This window comes from Scardinius erythrophthalmus (genome assembly GCF_964197995.2).
Source record: "Scardinius erythrophthalmus genome assembly, chromosome: 21".
Taxonomy (NCBI): domain Eukaryota; kingdom Metazoa; phylum Chordata; class Actinopteri; order Cypriniformes; family Leuciscidae; genus Scardinius; species Scardinius erythrophthalmus.
The window spans coordinates 24302309-24325172 of NC_138241.1; the positions used below are offsets into that span (position 1 = coordinate 24302309).

Consider the following 22864-nt stretch of genomic DNA (forward strand, 5'->3'; position numbering starts at 1 on the left):
AAAGTAACAGCAGCCTGGCACAAATGAAGTGGTTTTTGAATAGTGTTTCAGCATGTTTCTGTAAAAAGATATTCAATGAAGAGTTCAAAGGAATTGACGCGTGTTGTCTCATAAATAGGTGCTCAAAATGCTAGCTATATTCTACACAATATATTTTATAGTTAGCATTTTGAACACAAAGTGACACTGAATGGTTGTTTCAAAAGCTGTACATGTTTTAGACTCTAACTGCAGGTCTGTTTCCAGTAATGTTGCTTGGAGAATCAGTCTGGTACAGTACAATGTTTTCAAATTCTGCTAAAATAGAGTGCCCTATCCACACTACTGCGTTTTAGTTCAGAAACGGAGGATTAAAACGAATACGATCTCCGTCCACACCAGCGTTTTAGCTGCGTATTAGAATTGATCTCCGTCCACATTAAAACGACTGAAAACGCGGATCACGTGACCATTCACCAACACTGGACATGCGCATGCCGGTGTAAACCTACAGACTTTTACACATCAAAATGTCATTTATTAATATGTATTTGTGTCAAAATGACATATACACATCTTTTCCTATTCTATTTTGCCTGGAAACGCTTCCAACACGCTTGCGTGTCGCATGAAAAATAGGCGTCGGTTCTATTTCTAGCATGCACGCGGTTTCCGCGCGAGCCGTGCCTGAGACGCGGTATTTTCTTACTGTAAGAAACTGTTCCAGCGGGTGAAGTTTACTGGTACTGAATATTACCTGTGTATACTCCATGACTGATGACACCCAATCATAGAGCCGAGCGTGAGCCTCTGCGTCATCGTTTCTAAAGTCCTCCGTTTTGACCCGTCTTCACTCAACGCCCTCCGGAGATTCAAAACTCAAAACGGGGTCGGCAGCGTTTCTAAACTTCTCCGTTTTAGGTCTTCGTTTTTGCCGTTTTAGTCTGGACGAGAGGTGCAAACGTAGCAAAAGGTCTCCGTTTCCAAACGAAAACGCAGTAGTGTGGATGGGCCAGACAGTGCCAGTCAAAAGCTTGGAGACGCCTACTCGTTTATTATTTTCCACATTCTGAATAATTGTAAAGTCGTCATAAACTATGAAGTAACACAAATGGAAGATTGATAATTAATCCTCATCAATTAAAACAAAACTGTACTTTTGTAAAGAAATTCATACATACTGTACAATAGAGACTATTTATATTTCTGTACAAAATAATTTTCAATCATTTAAGCATACAATTTTAGACAGAAAAGGATTATGAGAAACACATTCGTGAAATTCATACATAGCTTAAATTTTGTAAACAAATATTAATTGTGCCTAAGATTTTTTTTATCAAAAAGGATGAGAAACATTTGTCAGATGTAATGGTGCAACTTTTGACTGGTACTGTACACATATACAAAAATGAATAAGGACAAAATTCAGATTCTTTTTTAACTTGTTTTAATTATTCAAGTTGTGTTATGGAGTGGGTTTTTAGGTTTTTGATGTCTCCCTTTTTCTGGGAGCATTATAATATGCAAATATAGTTCTAGACTTACCATGAAATATTTGATATTACAACACATCATACAGACCCCCATGTCACATAATAAATTAACTGAAAGCCCCACATTTCCCATAGTAAAAAAGAAACGCACAACATTTTGCTTTTGGCAACTACTGTATAGTTCCAGATCCATGAAACTAATTTTAGTTCTTGGAGGAATTTCTTTATAAAGTACACACTCTTTATCTCTTAGATTGTGCTTGCCATACTCGGGGATGTAAAGATCAGTTTACAACAATTTTCCAAGGGCCAATTATAGGAATAGTTCACCCAAAAATGAAAATTCTGTCATCATTTACTCTCCCTCAAGTTGTTCCAAACCTGTATGACTTTCTTTCTTCTGCTGAACACAAAAGAAGATATTTTGAAGAAAGTCGGTAACCAAACGACTGATGGACCCCATTGACTTCCATAGTAGGAAAAAAAATACTATGGATGTCAATGGGGACCAGCAACTGTTTAATTACCAACCTTCTTTAAAATATCTTCTTTTGTGTTCAGCAGAAGAAAGGAAATCATACAGGTTTGGAACAACTTGAGGGAGAGTAAATGATGACAGAATTTTCATTTTTGGGTAGGAAAAAGGTGTATACACAATATGTGCCAAAGAGTGAATATGGCAACTTTTAGTTGTTTTTAGTAGATTTACAGAAATTACATTTTCTTGTCACTGCTTTTAATGCATCAGTAACCAGAATCCTTGTAGTGCTTTTATGTTAATATAAAACAATGACACATCTGGAACACAACACATTTCAAAACAGCAGTGTGCAAGAAATCTACTATGCAATCATTCCCGACACCTTCTTTAGTCACGTGATCTTACATCACTTATACTTGAACAACAGTTCTTATTTTGCAAGTCTATAAAAATAATCTCCGCTTGTGAGTGATGGTGTTCATGAAGTGCGTGCGCTCAAGGCGCAAACATAAATTCTTCTAGTCATCAAATTCCATTGTTTAATCTCATAGATGGAGAGTAACAAGCTTCTGTTCACTCTCAAACACTTTTTTTTTTTCGCCTGTATTCTTTATTATTTTTTTTATTTTTTTTGGAAGAGCAGTTCTTTTCCCTTAAATAGGATACTTGCATTTTCTACACATGGCAGATGTTTTGTTTTACAAAAAGACGTCTGTAATGTACATTACTTGAGCTCAGGAGATCATGCTGGGCTGAGGCATTAGGTGATTGTGGTCTCATATGGTCTTCTGCTCCGGAGCGTCGTGGAAGGCTGAAGTCGAGTCGTCTTGGCTCTTGTCTGTGCTGTGGACCTTGGGTTCTGTGGCAATGGTGGAGGTGGCATCTATGCTCTCGTACGCCTCTGATGTCCACTGCTGAAAAGAAAGGACAAGCTAAAAATGCAGTTTGGTTTGTAAAAATTTCAGCAGTAACTTGATGATAGATTCCAAATCTGTAATACTCAAAGTCATTGGGAAGCTTATTTATAATACAAAGATACAGAATGGAACAAAAATACAGAATAAAAGGTGAGTGAGGAAATTTTTTTAGGATGATTAGGTGCATTCTGGGTCCAGAATTAACACATAAAATGCGTTATTTAAATAAAAGCTGTGAAAACCTACTAAAGAAAACACTTTTCTCAACAGCACGTCTAACCTTTACCAGTGTGGAAACTTTACCATGAAAGGTTTATCTAGAACTTTTTCGTTCAAAAGTTGGTAAGATTTTTAAATATTGTTACAATTTACAAAAACTGCTTTCTATTTTATTATAGTTTAAATGTAATTTATTTATGTGAAGACAAAGCTCAAACTTCAGCATTATTACTCCAGTCTTCAGTATCACATGATCCTTCAGAAATCATTTTAATATGCTGATTTGGTGCTCAAGAATAATTTCTTATGAGTATTAAGTTGAAAAAAAGTTCAAAAGAGCAGCAACAAAATCTTTTGTAACATTAAATGTTTGTACTGTCACTTTTGACAATTTAATGCTTCCTTGCTGAATAAACGTATTCATTTCTTTAAAAAAAAAAATCGTACTGACCCCAAACATTTGAATGGTAGCATATAATAACAAATTAAGCCACCAAAATGAATGAATGGATATATAAATGCATATTAATTATTTAAGGTTCAATACATTTTCTGAATTCACCAACCATTTTTAGAGTTAAATAAGGCGAAGAAATCAAACAACACCGCAAATTAATATTATCAAACAGAACATAGAATTTATGTTTTTTTCTGAAGCTAAAATATAATGGTGTGAAGCATTAATATTCTTTATTCTAAGTTATAAATAAATTTGAAATGTTTAAAGGTTATGAGCCTCTGCTTTGTAAGTGTAGATTAATGACAAAAATAGGGAATTAGCATGTGGTGAAAATGGACAAAATCTGCTTTATATCATCTGAAGGCTAGATCATTTCTTGAAAATGCTTTAAAAACCAAATGTTTAATATATCATTGTAAAAACATCTGAAAAGACGTCCCCTCACCTGTGTTGCGCGACTGGAGCGACAGGACGGTCCCAGGGCGATGTTGACGGAGCTTGAGGACTGCGTATCGCTGGTGTTTCCCCCCTCCGCTGCAGAGAGGCCCGAGATGACCAAGCCGCTGGAGAAGCTGCGCTTGCCAAACAGCAGGCTCAGCGTGGAGCTGGAGGAAGACACCTGACTGGAGCGATGGTGACCCGTAGCTGAAGCCAGAGGCCCTGTTGTGGACAAACGAGGCACCTGGGAAAAGACGGAGGCAATGGAGGAAGTGTTGAAGGACAGCTGGCTGTTGGACAGGCGCTGCACCAGTCCGGGGCCTCCAGAGCCCGAGCCGTGCTGGCTGTCTAGGATGGGGCCCGATCGGCTGGTGACGGGGGGCCGCTGGCCATGAGGTTGCACTGAGCGACTGCGATACTCCCGGTGAGCTGCAGGGAAAGGAGACTGTCAAACATTTTTCTGATTCTCTTATGAGAAACATTCATTTCAAGATGATAAAATTCATTGTGTGCTGAACTGGAAGGTAATTATCCATTTTTAATTTTGTATGGTTTTCAATTTAGGTAAAAGTAAACCGAAAACTTAATTCAAGTTTAGTTTTTATTTCATTCATATTTTTAATGACTTCTCTTGAATTTTCTTCTAGGCTTTAAGGCAACAAATTGTACAGAAATGTATAGTGTCCATGGTTTGTTCTGACCTCCGTGGTTTCTAGACTGGGAGCTGCGAGGACGGCCGTGATATAGGCTTAGGCTCTGGGATGTGGCGGAGTTATGATTTTGACTTAAGGAGGAACCAGCACAATCCACATCCTCCATGTTCATGCCACTGTTACAGCTGGTAAGGTTATCTTTCCTCACCCTAGAAAATGCAAGAAAGGTTTTTAAAAAAATGATAGAATAGAAACAGAAAAAGAGCCTGTTAATGCCTTATACATACCGAAACAACCTGGAGAGCAGCCAGGTGCGAATGCTGTCCAGACTGAGAGGGCCGCCCCATATGTTCCTGATCTGCTTGTGAGTTCCCATGTAGGAGGTGGTGAGTGGGGACACAAACATGGGGTAACCCAGGGGCTGGTCACAGGAGGAGTTGATCATGTTTCGCAGAGCCTGCTTTGAGTTCTGGATGCTTCCGCGTTCAGGATTGCGGTTCCGGAGGAAGACGAGCTCTTGCTGCTGACCTGCCCACAGCCCTCGCACACATTCTTTATTCATCTGAATGGAAAGATGACGAGATAAATGAATAACAATCAGTCTTAAAACATAATAAACGTACAAACTAAAACTTCTCTTGCCTTTATAACTTTGAAGCTGAGATGTCGTTTGTAGAGCATGATGATCTTATACTCATCTGCGCCTTCATCCACCATGTGTCGAAGCGTGAGAAGTGTGTCTTGGCTGGACAGTACTGCTCTTCGCCAGGCGGGGTCGCTCTCATGACAGATCACTAGACTGGTTCTGTAGTTGGTTATGGCCTCGTAAAGCACGGCAGGCTCCTCAGTCTCCTCCAGGCTTGTGAAGTGGTCCTGTATAACGTGAAATTGTTGAAATTATACCAAAAGGCAAATAGGCTGTGAATAGTTCGTCAGGTTGTGCAATATCCAAACATTGTCCAATCATTTCACCTGGTGGAGTTTCAGACTCATTCTCACGGCTGGGGCCACAACCGTCTGCAGCAGGTCCATGTCAGCAAAGACCCATTCATCCTTAGCGGCAATGCGGAAGTCACCTTTGAACAGCGTGTTGAAGCCATAGAGGAATGACTCCAGACTGTGGAGGAAACCATTAAAGTCACCATGAATCAAAATTGACAATTTTTTTTATTTTTTTTATGAATATTGCAGTATTTATTATAAATGATTTATCCGTGCAAATCATTATTATTTAAAATCCATGTGCCTTCATAATCTTTCATTTATATAACTTCCCCTCCCTCATGCAGAGACATCTCTTCACTTCTCTGGACAACCTGTCACTCACATGAGATCACAGCAATAGCAAACCACAACAATTCTCTCAATTCCCGGATAGAAAAAAATGCCCGTCCTACATTTTTATTGTTTGAAAAGACGTTTCAGTCGGATATACATCACAATAGGGATGAAAAGACTATCGCAACATCCATTTCATGCCGACTTTAAAATGTAAAATCTCTCACAGAGAACGTGTTTTTCCATTCCTCTGCACTACATTACCATTGTTTTTCTAAGTAAACGCGCTAGACGGACATAAACGTGGCGCTCAAGTTAAAATAAGCTCAACTTTTAAAAGACGTGTCTCAAAACCTTACATTTTTCCCCCATTCCACTTGCCCGCGTCTTGCGTTTTTTAAAGCGAAACAGCATTCTGTGTGAACCAGCCTTTATTATGTCGGTACACATTTAATTTGGTATTCTTGATTTTGATTGGCATCCATCAAACAAGCTATTAACTTTCGAGTATTTAAGTGCACATCGCTAATGTTGGAAGTGTACCTGTTGGATCTGTTATGTGCTGCTGTGCTGAGGGATCTCCGTCCAACCACAGATAGAGCGAAACACAGAGTAACCAAGGGAGAATCTTCATCGCTGTCCACTGGCTGAGAACGAAAAAAACGAAACTTTAGGTATAAGATGCAAGTTTAGATCACCTTAACATTGTGGAAATGCAAAGAAGAGTTCAACTGTCCTACCAAAGGTACGTCCCAAGTTTATGCACCATTTTAAAATCAGCCAGAAACTGTTTTTTATTGCACTCTCAAAGACGTCCTTTAGTGCATCAGCTTTCACTCACTGTAATGAATGCCATTTGTGTCTCCTCACCTCCTCCAGCTTGTTGGCACAGTATTGAATCCACTCCAGGTAGACGTTACAATAGCTGGCTCTGGTGACCCCCTGCAGACAGTGGACATAGTCTTCATCAATCTTCATGCTGAACACAGCCGGATCCTTCTCAATGTGATGCCATTTAGTGTAAGACTGAAGGACTTCCTGCGTGGACTGGTCTTTAATCCATATCTGCAGCTTGGGGTTGATCACCAGGTAGTAGATGATACTCTAAAAATAGAAATAATTGAAAATACAGAGATGTGAGTGTCGTTAATGTCACTTTATCAAAAAATAAACCTACCACAGTAAATCAAGAACATTGTAGCTATTTCATTCTTTGAGGAAATGTAGAATATGAAATTTAAGTAGACAGAAGAGACTCGATCGCTTCATATGATGAACAGATTGAATTTAGTCCTTTATGTAAGGGATAATGAACATCCAGCCGGTTGTTATCTCAGAATAAACACAGTGTTTGCGTTTGTATGAAACAAGAGAGAGCGAGTCCACGATACTGGATGACATAATTAAAGCAACACTGTGTAATTTTTTAAGTTGATTCTTAGCAAAAAACACTTTGTTCTTTCAAAAATGATATGTGCTCATTAATGTGTAATTACTTTACCAACTAATCAAGTATTCACGTAAGCGTAGAATCTGCCATTTAGAATACATACGAGCGAGTCGCTCGAATGGCGGAAGCCATGTTGCGCCTCACCTCAATTCAAGCTTCACCTTTCGCGTTTTTACACTCAGTGGCACCGTGTGTAATATGGCCAAAACAATAATATTACGGCCACCGTAGGAGTTAAAACGACCTCGGAATGGGAGGGGCTAGAAAGGTCATATACAATTTCACCGCTAGATGGGAGAAAATCCTACAGTGTAGCTTTAAATAACTGTACACAAAATATTGATTTGACTGAGTTTTAATATTTTATTAGCTCACCAAATGCAAAACTTCCACAAAGAAAAACGTTCCTAGCAAGTGTATAGCATTGCTGACTTAAGTAACCCGGATGAGCCTGCGTTATCTGTTTTCAGCGGTTGTTATAGTGGAATAACATACCGCTGGATGGCGCGATTGACCAATCAGAATCAAGTATTCCACAGACCCGTGTAATAATCATATTAACATTGATCAGCAAACATAAACAGAAGCACAATCTAACCTGCTTAACGTGAGAGAACAAATCTCAATGGTTCCTGTGGAAGCTCAAATGTGCTGCGTGACACGAGAATGAACCTCATTGGTTCTCGCACGTCAAGCGAACATGCTTGAGATTTCGCTGGTTTACCACAGCTGATGTGTGAGTAAATTAATGTTTGTATGTTAAAGGAGAACTCTGGTCAATTTTAACATTGAGCTAATTTTTTGGTAAATTTGGAGTGCTGTCAGTACAGAGAACAACGACAAAAATCGGTGTTGCCTATACCGTGTTATCCTCTTTTTAAAATTTGCACCCTGTGTTGACTTGAATGGGGCAAGTTTTAAACCTGCTTTTAGCCTCTTAACATCCTTGATGTGTCATTACAAGTGCCCAGCCATGTGAGTGATTCCTTCAGAGTTGACATGACAATATATCGATTGTCGAGTTCACGCGCGTGATCATAGGTAACTAAACCTATGCGTGTGAACTCGACAATCGACTACTGTGGACTTCGACCGAAAACAGGAAGTAAATACAGGTATGTGCGCTGGCTGAATTAACATCACTTTTATTCATATCTTTCACATCTACTGCAGTCAGATTCACTCGTGTTCACTCAGAAGGAATCACTCACATGGCTGGGCACTTGTAATGACACAACAGGATGTTAAGAGGCTAAAAGCAGGTTTAAAACTTGCCCAATTGAAGTCAACAGGGTGCAAATTTTAAAAAGAGGATAACACGGTGTAGGCAACACCGATTTTTGTCGTTGTTCTCTGTACTGACAGCACTCCAAATTTACAAAAAAATGAGCTCAATGTTAAAATTGACCGGAGTTCTCCTTTAATAAAAGCCTAAATTCAATCCGTTCAAAATATAAAGCGATCGCGTCTCTTCAGTAACTTTGGACTAAAACGATCAATTCATATGGATTAGTTTTACAATCTCTTTATGAACTTTTTGTTTATATGTCAACATGTAGTTAAAGTTGTGTCAGTAGTATAAAAAAGATAAATGATTAGATAGCATTCATACCTCTAAAACTCATTTAAAAAGTAAACACCTTTTGCAAGAATTGTTTTAAATGCTATATCATCATTTGGCAATGCAATTGCATTTCTTTTTTCTTTTCTTTCATATATCTATATTTTACTAATAGTACTGTTAATTAAACCATTAAGGAAACAGAGTTATTAAGAGGAATGCGAATTGGAACTGTATAGAACTAATACAACTGTTTCTTTCTTCCAAAATATAAAGGTCACGTAATAGTGTTCCTGGTACCTTAAGGTAGTAAGTGATGAGCAGCTTGCGTAAGTCATAAACTTGCAGCATGGTGGCAGCGTTGTTTTCGCTAATGCTGTAGCCCTCCAGCAGATACTTAGTAGTGGTCACCTCCCAGGCCAGCCAACGTAGATTGAAAGCTGCATTGCAGGACAGCAAATGGGGCAAATGACCCGGCTCACAGCAGCAGCAAGAATCATCCTCCTCTACGCCTTCTGTGATGGCCTCCACCTCCCGCTGCTGACAGTAAGTACCTGAGGAAATGAGATGCCCAGAGTGAGGAGAAGGAACATTTACAACAATGTAATATTAAAACCACTTACCCCTGAACTCCAGGCCTCGTAGCTGGAAGGTGACCAGACCGTTGCCGACCTCAATGAGGTGAACAAGTGCATTAAGGTAGTCAGAAGCCAGGATGAAGCAATCTCCAGCGCAATAATTCCCCCAGCGGCCCAACATCAGGTCTCCACATAAAGAATGCTGCAAGGAGCGCGTCAGGTACTCATAGAAAATTGAGTTGAGGTTGTTGTCATCACAGCCTACATGGTGAGCATATAATCTCTCAACATTTTTATTTAAAAATGTAAGAGGACACCATTGTGTCTCTAGCAACAGTAGACACATGGCATCCTAAAACAATGTCTAACATACTTAAAAAAAGTTTAAACTGTTTAAAACACTGAAACTGAACCTTCATGCATTTTTGAAACAGTTATGCACTGAAATTGACTGTTTATTAAGTGTGTGGTAAGACATGAATAGATAAAGACAGTATTTACCAGTCTCTTTGTCAACCTGAGACACCAGTCGGCTGTTGGAATTGTCAATTCGTTTGGTGCTGAAAATGTCAAATCAAATGTTCATGAAGTGAAATATTCACAGTCATGTAAAAAAAAACCTTTAATCTGATGCCTGTGCCAACATTCATGTTTAATATCAACAACAGAAACATTCTGTGTCATCACATTTGTGGTTGGAATCTACATCAATAATTCAACATTGTGTGGCTTTCTCTCTGCTACTTCAGGCTGTTGGACTTCAGATAAAGCCCATCAAGCATAAAGGAAATTTGTCCCAATGGAAACAATGTCAAACACGTCTTGCATCAACAGCTGTTTTCATATCAATAAATATGCATTTGTTCTTTCAAGTGCTCTTAAAGACAGAAACCTGCCCTCAAGTATGCAGTTGGCTAACAGCGCATTACGTCACTCTGAAGCTACATGCATGCTTCATGTGCTTGTGGAAAAAACAGACAACTTACTTGTAGTTCCTCTCCCAGAACTTCACAGGCCGTGGATAAGAGGTGATAAAAATAGCGCTCCCGAGGAAAGGGCTGAGTGGTGTGTAGAAGAGCGTCGTGATTAACGTCTGCAGCAGGAGCATGGCAGAGTCTGAGCTGCTCCGTCAAGGAAAAACCGAAATATCTGCACTGCATTTGAAGCTATGATGCTTTAACCGTATTGCAATAGTTCTTTAAAGGTGCTATAAGCCATTTATTTTCATGCTACCTGACACTCTAATAAGTGTCCTGAGAAATCACACCTGAAAAAATAAAGAAATTACATCCAACCGAATTTGACATTATTACCATTTCAGTCTGCTTTCTAGGAGCTGGCTCGAAATCCTTAGATTACTCATAAAATATTTAATTCTGTTGACAAAAAGATGTGTAAACATAAAAAAGTGTAAACATAATAGAAATAATAATAACTATTAAATTTTTTTTTTATTCATTGCATACTTTTTTTTTTTAAACATACGAATATATAAATAATATACAGGTGCTATAGTATTTTAGAAAGTGGGTCCCTCGCAAGGGGATCATTATATTTTGGGGGTCCGTGGCTTAAAAAAGTTTAAAAAATGGCTTACGGCACCTTTACTTGATCAGATTAAAATTGGGAGTAAACATAGTACAAGGTCTGTACTACCAATATACACACTCAAGCTGGACTGATTGTAAGGATATGAGGTACAGCAAAAGGTTGTGCAAATGCATGAAATGCACTACCCCATGCTATCTGCCAGGGGGCGATATACACCAGAATGAAGTGCAGCTTGTGGAGAAGATCCCAAAGCTGTAGACAAAACAAAGAGCTGTTGTAAGACAGCAAGACAACAAAGGCAGTTATTTTGGGACTAGTTACTAAATGTACTGTCTGCTGAGAGCTATTTCAGACGATAGTCTGGCACAATATTGACATGTCATTTTGGAAAATGAATACTAAATGAACACTAAGGGCAGGGAATGATGAGCGTTTCAATGCACTAATGTCCATCCAACCCATATAGCACTGACCTTGTTGAAGATGATGGACATGAGGAAGAAGTTGAGCAGGAATGTTTCAGAGGCACTGCTGCAGTCAAACTCAAAGAAGATGAGGGTGAAGATGAGCGTGAGGAACTGGTAGCTGGGATTGCAGAAGGAGGCACGAAGAAGCTTCATCCCAGCAACTGTCATCAACAAGACATCACAGCTGGAGCGAGACACAGACACCTGAGCCACTCAGGTGCAGAGGCAGCACACAGCCAAGCACAGCAAACACTAATCAGGTGGCTCTGACACAGGTCTGATGCTAACTTCTGCTAAAACTGCAGAAAAATGTGTTGTAGGAAAGTACTCTACCAATACTGCTTCTATATACCTATGTGTATGTATGTGTGTGTGTGTGTGTATAAAACACAATTATTGTGTTTAATACACAAACAATCAAACTATTACTATTACTAAAGTGAATTTATTTATATGAATTTTCAGCAGCCATTACTCCAGTCTTCAGTGTCACATGATCCTTCAGAAATTTGCTGATTTGGTGCTCAAGAAAAATGTCTTAGTATTATCATATATGTATATTATCATATATATATGGAGAGAATATTGTGACGGAAAATCCAAAAAAACCTCCATGTTTGTACTGTAGTCAACATTTCAAAAACTGGATGACCACGAACAGTGTTTTAGGCCAAACAGAGGGGGGTTATTTTATTAATAAAATAAACTGCCGTTCTGTCAGGGTACAGGTAAGAAAGCTGCAGCCATAGTGTTCCATGTTTACTATGATGCTGTTTAAAGTGTAAACAAAGTGTGATACAATTTTCAGTTATAAACCTACCCTTACAATAACTGTTCTGTTAAATAACCCTCTGTCAATCCAACAGTCCATGGGCGGGGATACAAAAATGCGGAAGTATAATCTGTAGTTTTCACGAAAGCCCTGGAGCTGTCAAAGTTGCTGACAAATAAACGGTCCAGGTAACACGGAGAATGAGTAAACATTGTTCATTTACATATACTACAGACATTGTAGCAATACAAAGCGGGTTGAAAATCAGCAAAGTTACACTTTTAGTAGCACAACTGTTTTCAACATTTCATGAGCACCAAATCAGCGTATTAGAATGATTTCTGAAGGATCGTGTGACACTGAAGACTGGAGTAAATTCAGTTTTGGCCTTTGGCCATCACAAGAATTCTGTTTAAATTGTAATAACAATTCACACTTTTACTGTTTTTATTGTATTTTGGAATAAATATAGTCTTGGTGAGCAGAAACGCAAAACGTTTAGTTTAAAAAAAAATGATGGGATTGACTGAAGAGTAAAAAATGTACAATATTTTTTCATATCTGTATTGAATTGCCAATAAGAATTAGGGGAAGGATACTTACTGTATTCCTAGTTTCTTACGATGGCTGAGGGCGAAGCCATCGTTGGTAAGTGCACTGAGGACAATGGCTGGGTAGACAATATACTTCTCAAAAGTCAACAGCCCCACATAGAGACGCTCGAACCACATCAAGTGAGCATCCTCTAAAAAGATAGTATACTAAAATTAATATTCATATGAATGTCAATGACAGTAGACACGTCACAGATGTGCAGTTAACTGACCTCTGGGTTCGAACTGTGAGTATTCCTTACTCTTCAGCACAGGATGAGAGATCCACAGCCAGGGATGGTGTTTCCGTAACTGAGGGATGATATAGTGGGTGACAAAGCCCACAGTGGCTGCTAATGCATACAGCACTATGGACACAAATGGCTGTATGTGACAAAAACAAAATGTTAATTGACATGTAAGCTGAAAACTGAACTGAACATGTAATCATTGACTCCTGTCTCTCTATGATAGTTTAGATTTGGTTATGATTTTTAAGATGATGTGTATAAGAAGTTTAAAAGTAAGAGAAACTCACCCTTAGAGACAGGAAAACCGTGCTGGCAGTAATAGCAAAGGTCAAAACTGAGGCGAGAATACAGATAACCAGATCTGACAGTAAAATCTCTTTCTGCAACATAAAATTATACATGTATTTTAAGTAATAAATTAAGATTAATACATGGATCCACAGATGCAAATACTACACTACTGTTGAAAAGTTTGTGAGTCAGTAAAATTTTTATTATTTTTTGAAGAAATTAATACTTTTCAGCAAGGATGCATTAAACTGATCAAAAATGACAGTAAAGACATGTATAATGTTTCAAAAGATTTCTATTTCACAATAAATGCTGTTCTTTTGAACTTTTTATTCATCAAAAAATCCTGAACAAATTTTTTCCATCACGGTTTATACAAAAATATTAAGCAGAACATAATAAAGGATAATAATAAAAAATATTTCTTGAGCAGTAAATCAGCATTTTAGAATGATTTCTGAAGGATCATGTGACACTGAAGACTGGAGTAATGATGCTGAAAATTCAGCTTTGCCATCACAGGAATACATGAAATTTTCAAATTTATTAAAACAGAATACGTTACTTAAATTGTAATAATATTGCACAATTCTACTGTATATAATGTATTTATTTTTAATTAGATAAATGAGAGACACAAGGATCTTCTTTAGGAAGCATTTAAAAATCTCACCGGGTTGCAAACTTTTGAATGGTAGTGTACATCTTATTAATCTTCTCTATGCCCAAGTGAAATGAAAGCGTTTTTGAATATTCACTAAATAAATCAAAGGCACCCACCACTGAGCCTTTGAGTTTCTCAGGAAGAGGGTCTATGCTCTCCTCATCCTCCTCCTCTTCACCATGTCCAAGTGATGGCATCAGCTTGGACTTTATCAATGAGCTAAGATCAAAGACAAACAAATACGTTTTTTAGTCCAAACTATGGCAGAAGTTCAAAATGTTCTTAACCAAATGATCTGTGTTAAGTGCACAATGTTCTTACAATAACACAGATGGATCACTGCTTTGTCGACTAAGATGATAGGACAGGACCACTAGCAGGGCACAGAAACCAGAGAAAAGTGCTGGAATATGCTGTTCATCCCAAGGCTCCTACACAGAAGATGCCAATGCCATCACAAACTTATAATCTATCTCGTAATGCGTTCAAAAAATAAAGTATATCTTTTACTGATGATCTACTAATTTTTGGAGTATACTGCACCCTTTTATTCAAGTAGATTAAATGCATGTTGTCATTAAAAATACTTTTCCCATTCCCAACAGATCATACCTTCAAAGCGCCAAGACAGAATCCGTAGAGTAAAGCCAGCGCTATAAGACTCCTTACTATACAGTACACTGCAGATGGGAGTCCAGTTGCAGCTAAGCAGAAAAAAAGAGAAACATGAGTTTCCTCCAATTGACCTTTAATCATTTATAATAAAAAAAACAGTTAAAAAATGATTTATCATGAATACGGACCTGTACCTCCAAAAAAGTGCATGTCGATTTGTTCTAAAAAGTATATAAAAAAGGTGTTGATTTGCGGGAAAAGGCCCAGAAGAAACGTTACCGGAAAGCAGTACGTAAACCCTGAAAAGATCAGATCGACATATCCATCAAATTTAAAATTACTCTGAAACAATTTCCATTTTTAAACATACTTTTCAACTTACAACATACCGACTAAAATGTCTTGCACGTACTGAAGGGCGTCTGACGTTACTATTGTGATGCCATAGATGGTGGACACAGGGAGGTCTGGTCTTCTCAACACTATCTCCAAAATCCAAATAAGGCCACAGAACATACAGAAATATGCAGCACGGCTGTAGATGACAATTTGATTATGGCCCTGTAAAAAAAGACAGCTTTTTTCATCCTGTTAAACATTAATGACATGAAATTTTCTTGAATGCTTCTCTAGTAAACTCACATGAGTAGGTGAAGCTGCATCTGGCTGAACACTCTATAAAACACAAGATGCTTTAGCAGGCAGCCTAGCATTAGATTCATTTTCAGCAAAGACAGGCTATAAAATGAGGAATGCGGTACCTTCAGTAAGGAATACTGACAGCTAGCAATGACCAGGCAGAACTGAAAGACCCAGATGTCTTTGAAGCAGCCCTCGTTCAGAAGCACAAACCCCAGAAAAGCCACTAAGACGGCTAGGAATACAGCCACCATGTTCTCAGTCATATCCTTGTTCCTGCAAAAACAATTAGCATATTTCTGTGCTTATGGTATTTGAATAGCACTGCAATGTCTAAAACTTTCATTGTCACACTCACCTGTCAAATAATGCCAGCAAGGTTAGCCGATCATACAATATGTTCACCCATTTCCCAGGAAAAACCTTTAATTTGTAGTACAGCTTTCTTGAGGGTTTCTCTTGTGTTGATGTCTCGGATGATTCATCTAAGGAGTCTTCCTCCTGTGCGTGAGAAATATTCAAGCCCTCAAATGGTGAGTAAATGATGACTGAATTTCATTTATGGGCGAACTATCCTCTAACATACAGTATTTTAACCAAAACCAACCAACCATGTTTTCTATGTGTTTTGTTTGTTCTGTTGTGTGAGAGCAAGCTTAAAGGTGGTATCAGTGATTTCAGGCCCAAAAATATTTGTATCACATTCATCTAATCTTTCCTAACGATCCGCTAGCTGCCCGCCCCATAAGCATGCCGTCAAAAAAACGCGTCTCTGTAGGCAGCCTAGGCTCTGAGTTCTGCACACAAAAACAAATGGTTTAGCCAAACACTCAAAACCAAAACAAATAGTGTTCCAACCAATCACAGACAGGGGGAGGGTGTTGTGAGGTTTTGAGCCAGCTTTTTCTTCAGCTCTGACTTCGCGTGCAGCCGTGCACGAGCACAAAACCTCACAACACCCTCCCCCTGTCGGTGATTGGTTGGAACACTATTTGTTTTGGTTTTGAGTGTTTCGCTAAACCATTTGTTTTTGTGTGCAGATCTCAGAGCCTAGGCTCTGACGGCATGCTTATGGGGCGGGCAGCTAGTGGATCGTTAGGAAAGATTAGATGAATGTGATAAAAATATTTTTGGGCCTGAAATCACTGATACCACCTTTAATATGTGGAAAGAGGGATTCCACACCTGGAAGATTTCCGGATGGGTTCTCCTGGGCCGGAGTCGGCGAGTTGGAAGGATGCGTCGCTGGAATGGGCATTCAGAGGGTCCTCCCACTAACCCATCCTGGCACTCAGAGTTAGAGGACGTGGAGAGGAGATCACTAATGAAGAGATGGTAACATTATAAATCTATAACAACTGTTTTTATTTTTTCACTTAATTTTGTGATTGTAAGAGAGGAATAGGATACAGTACCATATGTTGCCGGTGATGAGCTCGGCACCAAGGGGTAAGTTTAGAGCTCTTTCATTGTACAGTTTCCGAGGTCTCTCTCCTGTATATATTGTACATGTTAAAAGCATCACAAATGCTCCTCTACTAGTCCTCCTATATATACTGTATATGACATTGCACGGTCATTTCTGTCCACTGTACTCACTGTGAACAGTGTGAAAAGTGTAAACCTCCTCTTTGGATGTAGTCTCTGGTCTGCAGATGACCTGAAGCATTGAGCTCTCTGACTGGGACGTTTGTGAGGGCAGAGAATCATAATCAGGGTCCCTCTCCTTATCTGTCTGTGGACTGTGAAGACAAGGAGAAAATGTACCCTAAAATGTGTACTTTTTCCAGATGGAGTGGAACATCCCTGGAATTCAGTTTGGTATGTTTGTAGTTTAGTGAGTCTGTATTAATAACTCTTAATTTTCATGAGGGTACACACAAACTACCATTCAAAGGTTTGGTGTCTGTAAGATTTTATGTTTTTGAAGTAAGTCTTGTATGCTCTTCAAGGCTGCATTTATTTGATCATTGATTTCAATATATTTTAAAATGTGATTTATTCCTGTGATGGCAAAGCTGAATTGTCATAAGCCAAAACTCCATTCTTCAGTGTTACATGATCCTTCAGATTTCATTTCTCATAAACATTTCTCATTATCATCAATGCGAAAACCAGTTGTGCTGCTGAATATTTTAGTTATATTTTATTGCTTTTTATACAGTATTTTATGCTTATTATATCTAAATGCATTTGCATTCTCTAGCGGAAGTGTTACGTTCCCTGAGAAATGCTGCAAAAGTATTATGTTCTCCCAAGAAACGATCATTTGCAAAAGCAGTTTTTCCTCCTAAATCATATTATTATAACAAAAAGTTTTGTGAGTGAATCCATAGTTTCTCGTGGACGCACAAAAGTTGTACGAGACAACACAAAAGCATATAATTTTTCCTCCCATCTCAATTTTTTTCCCATCACCATATCCCTTTAGGGTCTCCATCCATACTTTAATGCATCCTTGCTAAATAAAAACATAAATTTCTTTAAAAGAAATTATTGATCACAACTTTTGAACGATATTGTGTGTTTGTATGTATATATATATATATATATATAAAATCATTATTATTATTATTTTAATCTGTTGTCTATATATGTAAATATCATGCTTATGTTCAGAAGTTTACCCACCTTTCTGGAGAGACAATAGGAATGAGAGTCCCTGGAATGGTTTTCATTGTATCTGTAGCCAGACTGTTTGGGGGATTTGGACGCTCCTGTTGTTGTCCTGTGGATTCTGACACGTCAGAGTTATTCTCCGCTGTTATGCTTTGCTCTGAAAGGAGTTAGACCATTAACTTGAGCAAAGATATTCAATGCAGTCTCATGCATTAATCAACACTCACCATTTCTCTCTTCCTTCTCCTCCTCAGCCTCATTTCCACCCCCAAATCTGGTGTTGTTGATAGACTCCAGCAAAGACACAAACTCAACAAAGTTGGACTCATTGGGTATCTGTCCCTCCTTGGCTTCTAGGTCAGATTTAGAGGAGGTCATTGTACTGAGCTTATCTTTAGCCCTATGGCTAATGAGGACAGCATCTCGTCCACTGTCGATACTGAGTCCCCTAGCATGCGTTCTTCCACTCTGAATACATCTCTTATATGCTGATGGAATTTGCAAGAATCCATCAGCATCCAGTTTAAGCTCAGGAGGGTCGTTTTCATCAGGATGGGAGTTGACATCAATGCCTGAAGAGCTGTTATTGGTCAGTTGGGGGCTCAGGTTGGGTATCTCATGCTCATTGCTCTCTATTTCTTTGCATTCCTGAGCAGAGTCAGAACTGATTGGCTCTTTGGCAAGAAGACTGTCTTGATGCTCGGACTTCTCCTGAACCGAGTTGTCTTCTGGAACCGGCGTATCTTCTTTCTCATCATCCGCAGAGGGTTCCTCCAGTTCGTGAGGCGAATCAAAGGTGATGACAGGAATTTTGACAGGACAGTCGGATTCTCCCTGGTGGGACTGAGCTGACTCTAAGATGCTCAGTTTAACAGACTCCTCCAGCTCAGCTGCTGTCTGTGGGTCACAGCTCATTGTGATAATGATCTTCACCGTATCACTCTCGTCCAAGTGGGACAAGGGACTCGAGTTGTCAACCAGCACCACAGCAATTTCATCCGAGCAATAGTTCTCCTCAGGTCTTTCTCCATCGTCGGCATCTCGTGTGATTTCTAGAGAGGTATTATTGTTGTTGGGGTCAGTGGGGGGTTTGACTTTCTCCTCTAAACCGTCCGCTTCATTCACAGGGGAAGGCGGAAGATCATTGTCAGCTTTGTCTCTGTGGGATGAAGGAATCTGCTCTCCCTGCAGGAGTGGGGCAGACTGGTCAGTGTTGGGACTGAACACATCCTCAGGGGTGAGTCTCTCCTCCACGTCTGGCCAAGGCCGTTCATTACAGACAGCATCACTCTGACCTGCAAATGTCAGTCAGTATACAAACAGCATATTTAAAATGTCAGATGGACATATGTTTTATGATAGATTTGAAATGAATTAGCTACTAGATGCTGAATCATGTTGGCTTATGTCAAAAACCATGATACACCAATTTTCTCTTCCTTGACATTTGATTAGATAGTAATTAAGGGTGTAATGATACACGTATTCATTCCGCAAAATTTTTTTCCCAGGGCTGACCAACATTAGGCTACAGCATTTTTAAAAAAATAATAATAATTTTATTAAATTATATGAAATAAAAAATTGAAATTCAATCAAATATTCTGAAATTTTTAGATGCAGTCAGAGACCCTCACAATGTAAGTGTAAAGCTGTGTTTATGCAAAGCTGTCTGACAGCTTTTTTTGAGAGGTCCTGGCAGGACGTCACACTCGGTGTGACGTGTGACTGAGGCAAGATAGAGAGTAGTCAAGTTATTCCTCAGTTCATATGCTAGGCTCTGTGACTGAAACTTACAGTAGTGTATCTGCACAGCATGTTCCCAGATTTGTGAGGATCTCTTCCACTGCAGTGAAACCAGGCCAGTGCTATAATTAAAGCTGGTACATACCCTCTATGTTTTTCAGCTCCTCGGATTTTGGACACTCCTTCACAGTTTTGAAAAGCAGGTTAACCAAAAAATTATATTATTATTTAAAACACAAATATTCACAGCTAGATTTGTGCAAGATCTGCATTCAAGATGTTACACTAATTACCGTTAACATTTTATGTACTATAAATAATTATAGTACATAAAATCTTTTTTAAAAGTATTACTCACTCCAATCAGTCCAGGGTCTGTTTCAGTCTGTTTCACTGTGACCTGTATTACTGGACTTGGTCTGTTTTTGGTCAATACTGATGTGGCAACACTGTCAGGAACTGTGCTGCTCTTCCTTTGGATTAAAACAATTCAGACTTTAGCCTGGTTACAAGACACATATTAAAAACACTTTTGGCAGTAGAGTTTATGAGCTTTGAGAACAAGAAGTATATGTTTTGTTTAATTAGGCAAAACATAGCCTCTGACATAATTTGGGGAAATAATATTGCAAAACGATATTGAAATCAATATATGGCACAACTGATTTTGGATCTTACCTTAGGGATGGAAGACCGGAATCAGATGCGTTGCTTCTCTTGTCTACACCTTTGCTGATGTCAGGCACACTATTCTGGGCTACAATGTCGCCCTGATCGAACATCAGATGGAGGCGATAATTTACCATCTTAATGACAATGAAGAAAACTGTCACTGAGGTGCAGTAGATACTGAGGGTAGTAGTGGTGGGTGGAAGAGCCTGGGGGAAAATACATTAGAGCATTACATTACATCTCTGGAGCAATAGATAAATTGACAGATAGATAAATCAACTGTAAAATATAATTTTAGATCATTGGATTTGCATTATTTTGAATATATAATAATAACAATAAAAAAGAATCATTTCATGACCACTAGAAAAAACACTTCATATAGGCCTAATGTTATTTTTGTCTACTGTAAAAGCACAACAATGCTATACAGGCTGCCATGCGAGAATCACCTGTACAGGAAGCTATGCAGAAGAAAAATGCGACAGTTCCAGGAGCTACGAGGAGCATAAACACCTAAATTCATATAATATTCAATAACATTCAACGCGTAAATACATTTCATTCATTTAGATAAATATTTCGCGTGAGGTTTCTTCAGCTACAGTGTAACGCATTCAATGCTTCATATCAGCAAAGCACAATATTATCGGCGGCCTGCGACATTGTATCACTCACCAAATGAAGAGATAATGGAAGCATAAGCAAAAACATCCATAAATACAGGTGACATGAATTGTTGAATTTATTCTGGTCTGGATCATGATACCATCCACCGGTCAGTGAAGCCCAGACTCCTTGGCGTAGCGTTTGCACGACTTGAGAGCCCATATTTTCAATAATGGTCGCTACAAATATATCATGCTGCAAGCTGCGAATTCACACCACTGCCGTCCTGGACTCGCTGCCCCAACGCGCGATTACATATTTACAGAAGCTGCCTCTACATCCTTCCTTGAAGCCGTTTACTTTTCTTTTTCATCGTCCACGCCTTGTCTCCCAATTTCCCAACATAAAAGCATTGGTTTTGTGCGGTGAAAGGCTCCCAGCAGCAGCATCCTTCTGCGCCTGCTTCACATGAGCGGATAGGAGGGAGGACTGGACTGATTCATAGCGATGCTCTTCTGCTCACTGAGTCATGCGCCCCCACCCTGTGTGTGTGAGGATACAGTCAAAAGACGAGAGCCAGGGAAAATCAACTGTTCTGAGATGGAGACAGGGAAGCGGGACAGCATCTTTAACTTAGGCTACATAAATAGCAGAAAAGTTCAAGTGGGCTTAGCTAAAATGTTTAAAGTATTGATTATGTACAATAAGTAAAAAATTAAAAAATGTTTTAACACACAACCAGCATCAACAACAGCACTTTTTCAACATGTAGGCTACACATTTTAGGGCCTGCAGTATTGTTTATATATATATATATGGAGCTATATACAATGTGTGTTGTGTTGTGTGTGTGTGTGTGTGTGTGTGTGTCACACAGTCTGACATATATATCATCTATATAAAAATAATAATATATTCACACATATGTAAACAAAAACGTTTATGTTAGATGCAGTTAATTACGATTAATCGATTTGACAGCACAAATATATATATATATGAAGAGTTCAGATGCAAAAGCCTCTAAGTGCCATCTGAAATTTTCTTCTAGAATGATATTCACGCATATGTAAACAAAAACGTTTGTGTTAGATGCAGTTAATTACGATTAATCGATTTGACAGCACTAATATATATATATATATATATATATATATATATATATATATATATATATATATATATATATATATATATATATAAAGAGTTCAGATGCAAAAGCCTCTAAGTGCCATCTGAAATTTTTTTCTAGAATGATCATATTTACACATATGTAAAGAAAAACGTTTATGTTTATATCGATTTGACAGCACTATATATATATATATATATATATATATATATATATATATATATATATATATATATATATATAGGCTATATATTAGAAAAACATCATGGCTCACAATAGTCTTTTTTGTTAGTGTGAAGAACATTTTAATAATCTAAAGAACGTTTTTTCTACTTTAAAGAAGCTTTTGTGCAATGGAAAGGTTGCATGGGTTTTAAAGGTTCTTCACTGACCCAAAAGCGTGTTTATGAGTTTAATGTAAAAATTTTATAGAGATAGGCTAGCCTACGTTTTCCCTTTCTAGTCAGTGAATTAATATAACATAAAAGTTATAGGCCTACTCTTTATATCTCATTAGCCTATGATATTTAAGGATTTCCTATTGTGCTTACAGGAGTAGGTCTATAAACAATCCTGAATTGTTTAACACGGCCAATTCAATCTTTATATCTTATATATTTAAACTGTAGGGTAAAGCAAATCTTGAGAAGTACCATTACATCGCAGATTGCAAAAAAGAGAAAGGTTCGCAGCTCCCACTTGTTTTGCGCTCACGCATAGTGTCACGTGAACT

General features: G+C 38.4%; 1 protein-coding gene across 1 annotated transcript; it reads right to left on the reverse strand.

Moving 5' to 3' along the window:
• Window positions 1–2589: 2589 nt before the first annotated feature.
• pcnx2 (pecanex 2) lies at window positions 2590–21221 on the reverse strand (the record flags this gene model as incomplete). The annotated part of the gene is made up of 34 exons (XM_081351643.1): window positions 2590–2870; window positions 3998–4419; window positions 4692–4852; window positions 4931–5205; window positions 5286–5516; window positions 5616–5760; window positions 6465–6568; window positions 6792–7025; window positions 9233–9486; window positions 9556–9771; window positions 10012–10070; window positions 10497–10626; window positions 11205–11313; window positions 11535–11712; window positions 12904–13045; window positions 13127–13277; window positions 13432–13524; window positions 14216–14318; window positions 14421–14530; window positions 14712–14803; window positions 14903–15013; window positions 15104–15275; window positions 15357–15389; window positions 15476–15629; window positions 15712–15854; window positions 16539–16674; window positions 16769–16847; window positions 16953–17095; window positions 17985–18129; window positions 18200–19267; window positions 19864–19900; window positions 20077–20191; window positions 20397–20596; window positions 21069–21221. The coding sequence occupies 34 exons, from the start codon at window positions 21219–21221 to the stop codon at window positions 2733–2735; spliced, it is 6036 nt and encodes a 2011-aa protein (XP_081207769.1). The 3' UTR covers window positions 2590–2732.
• Between the last annotated feature and the right edge of the window lie 1643 nt (window positions 21222–22864).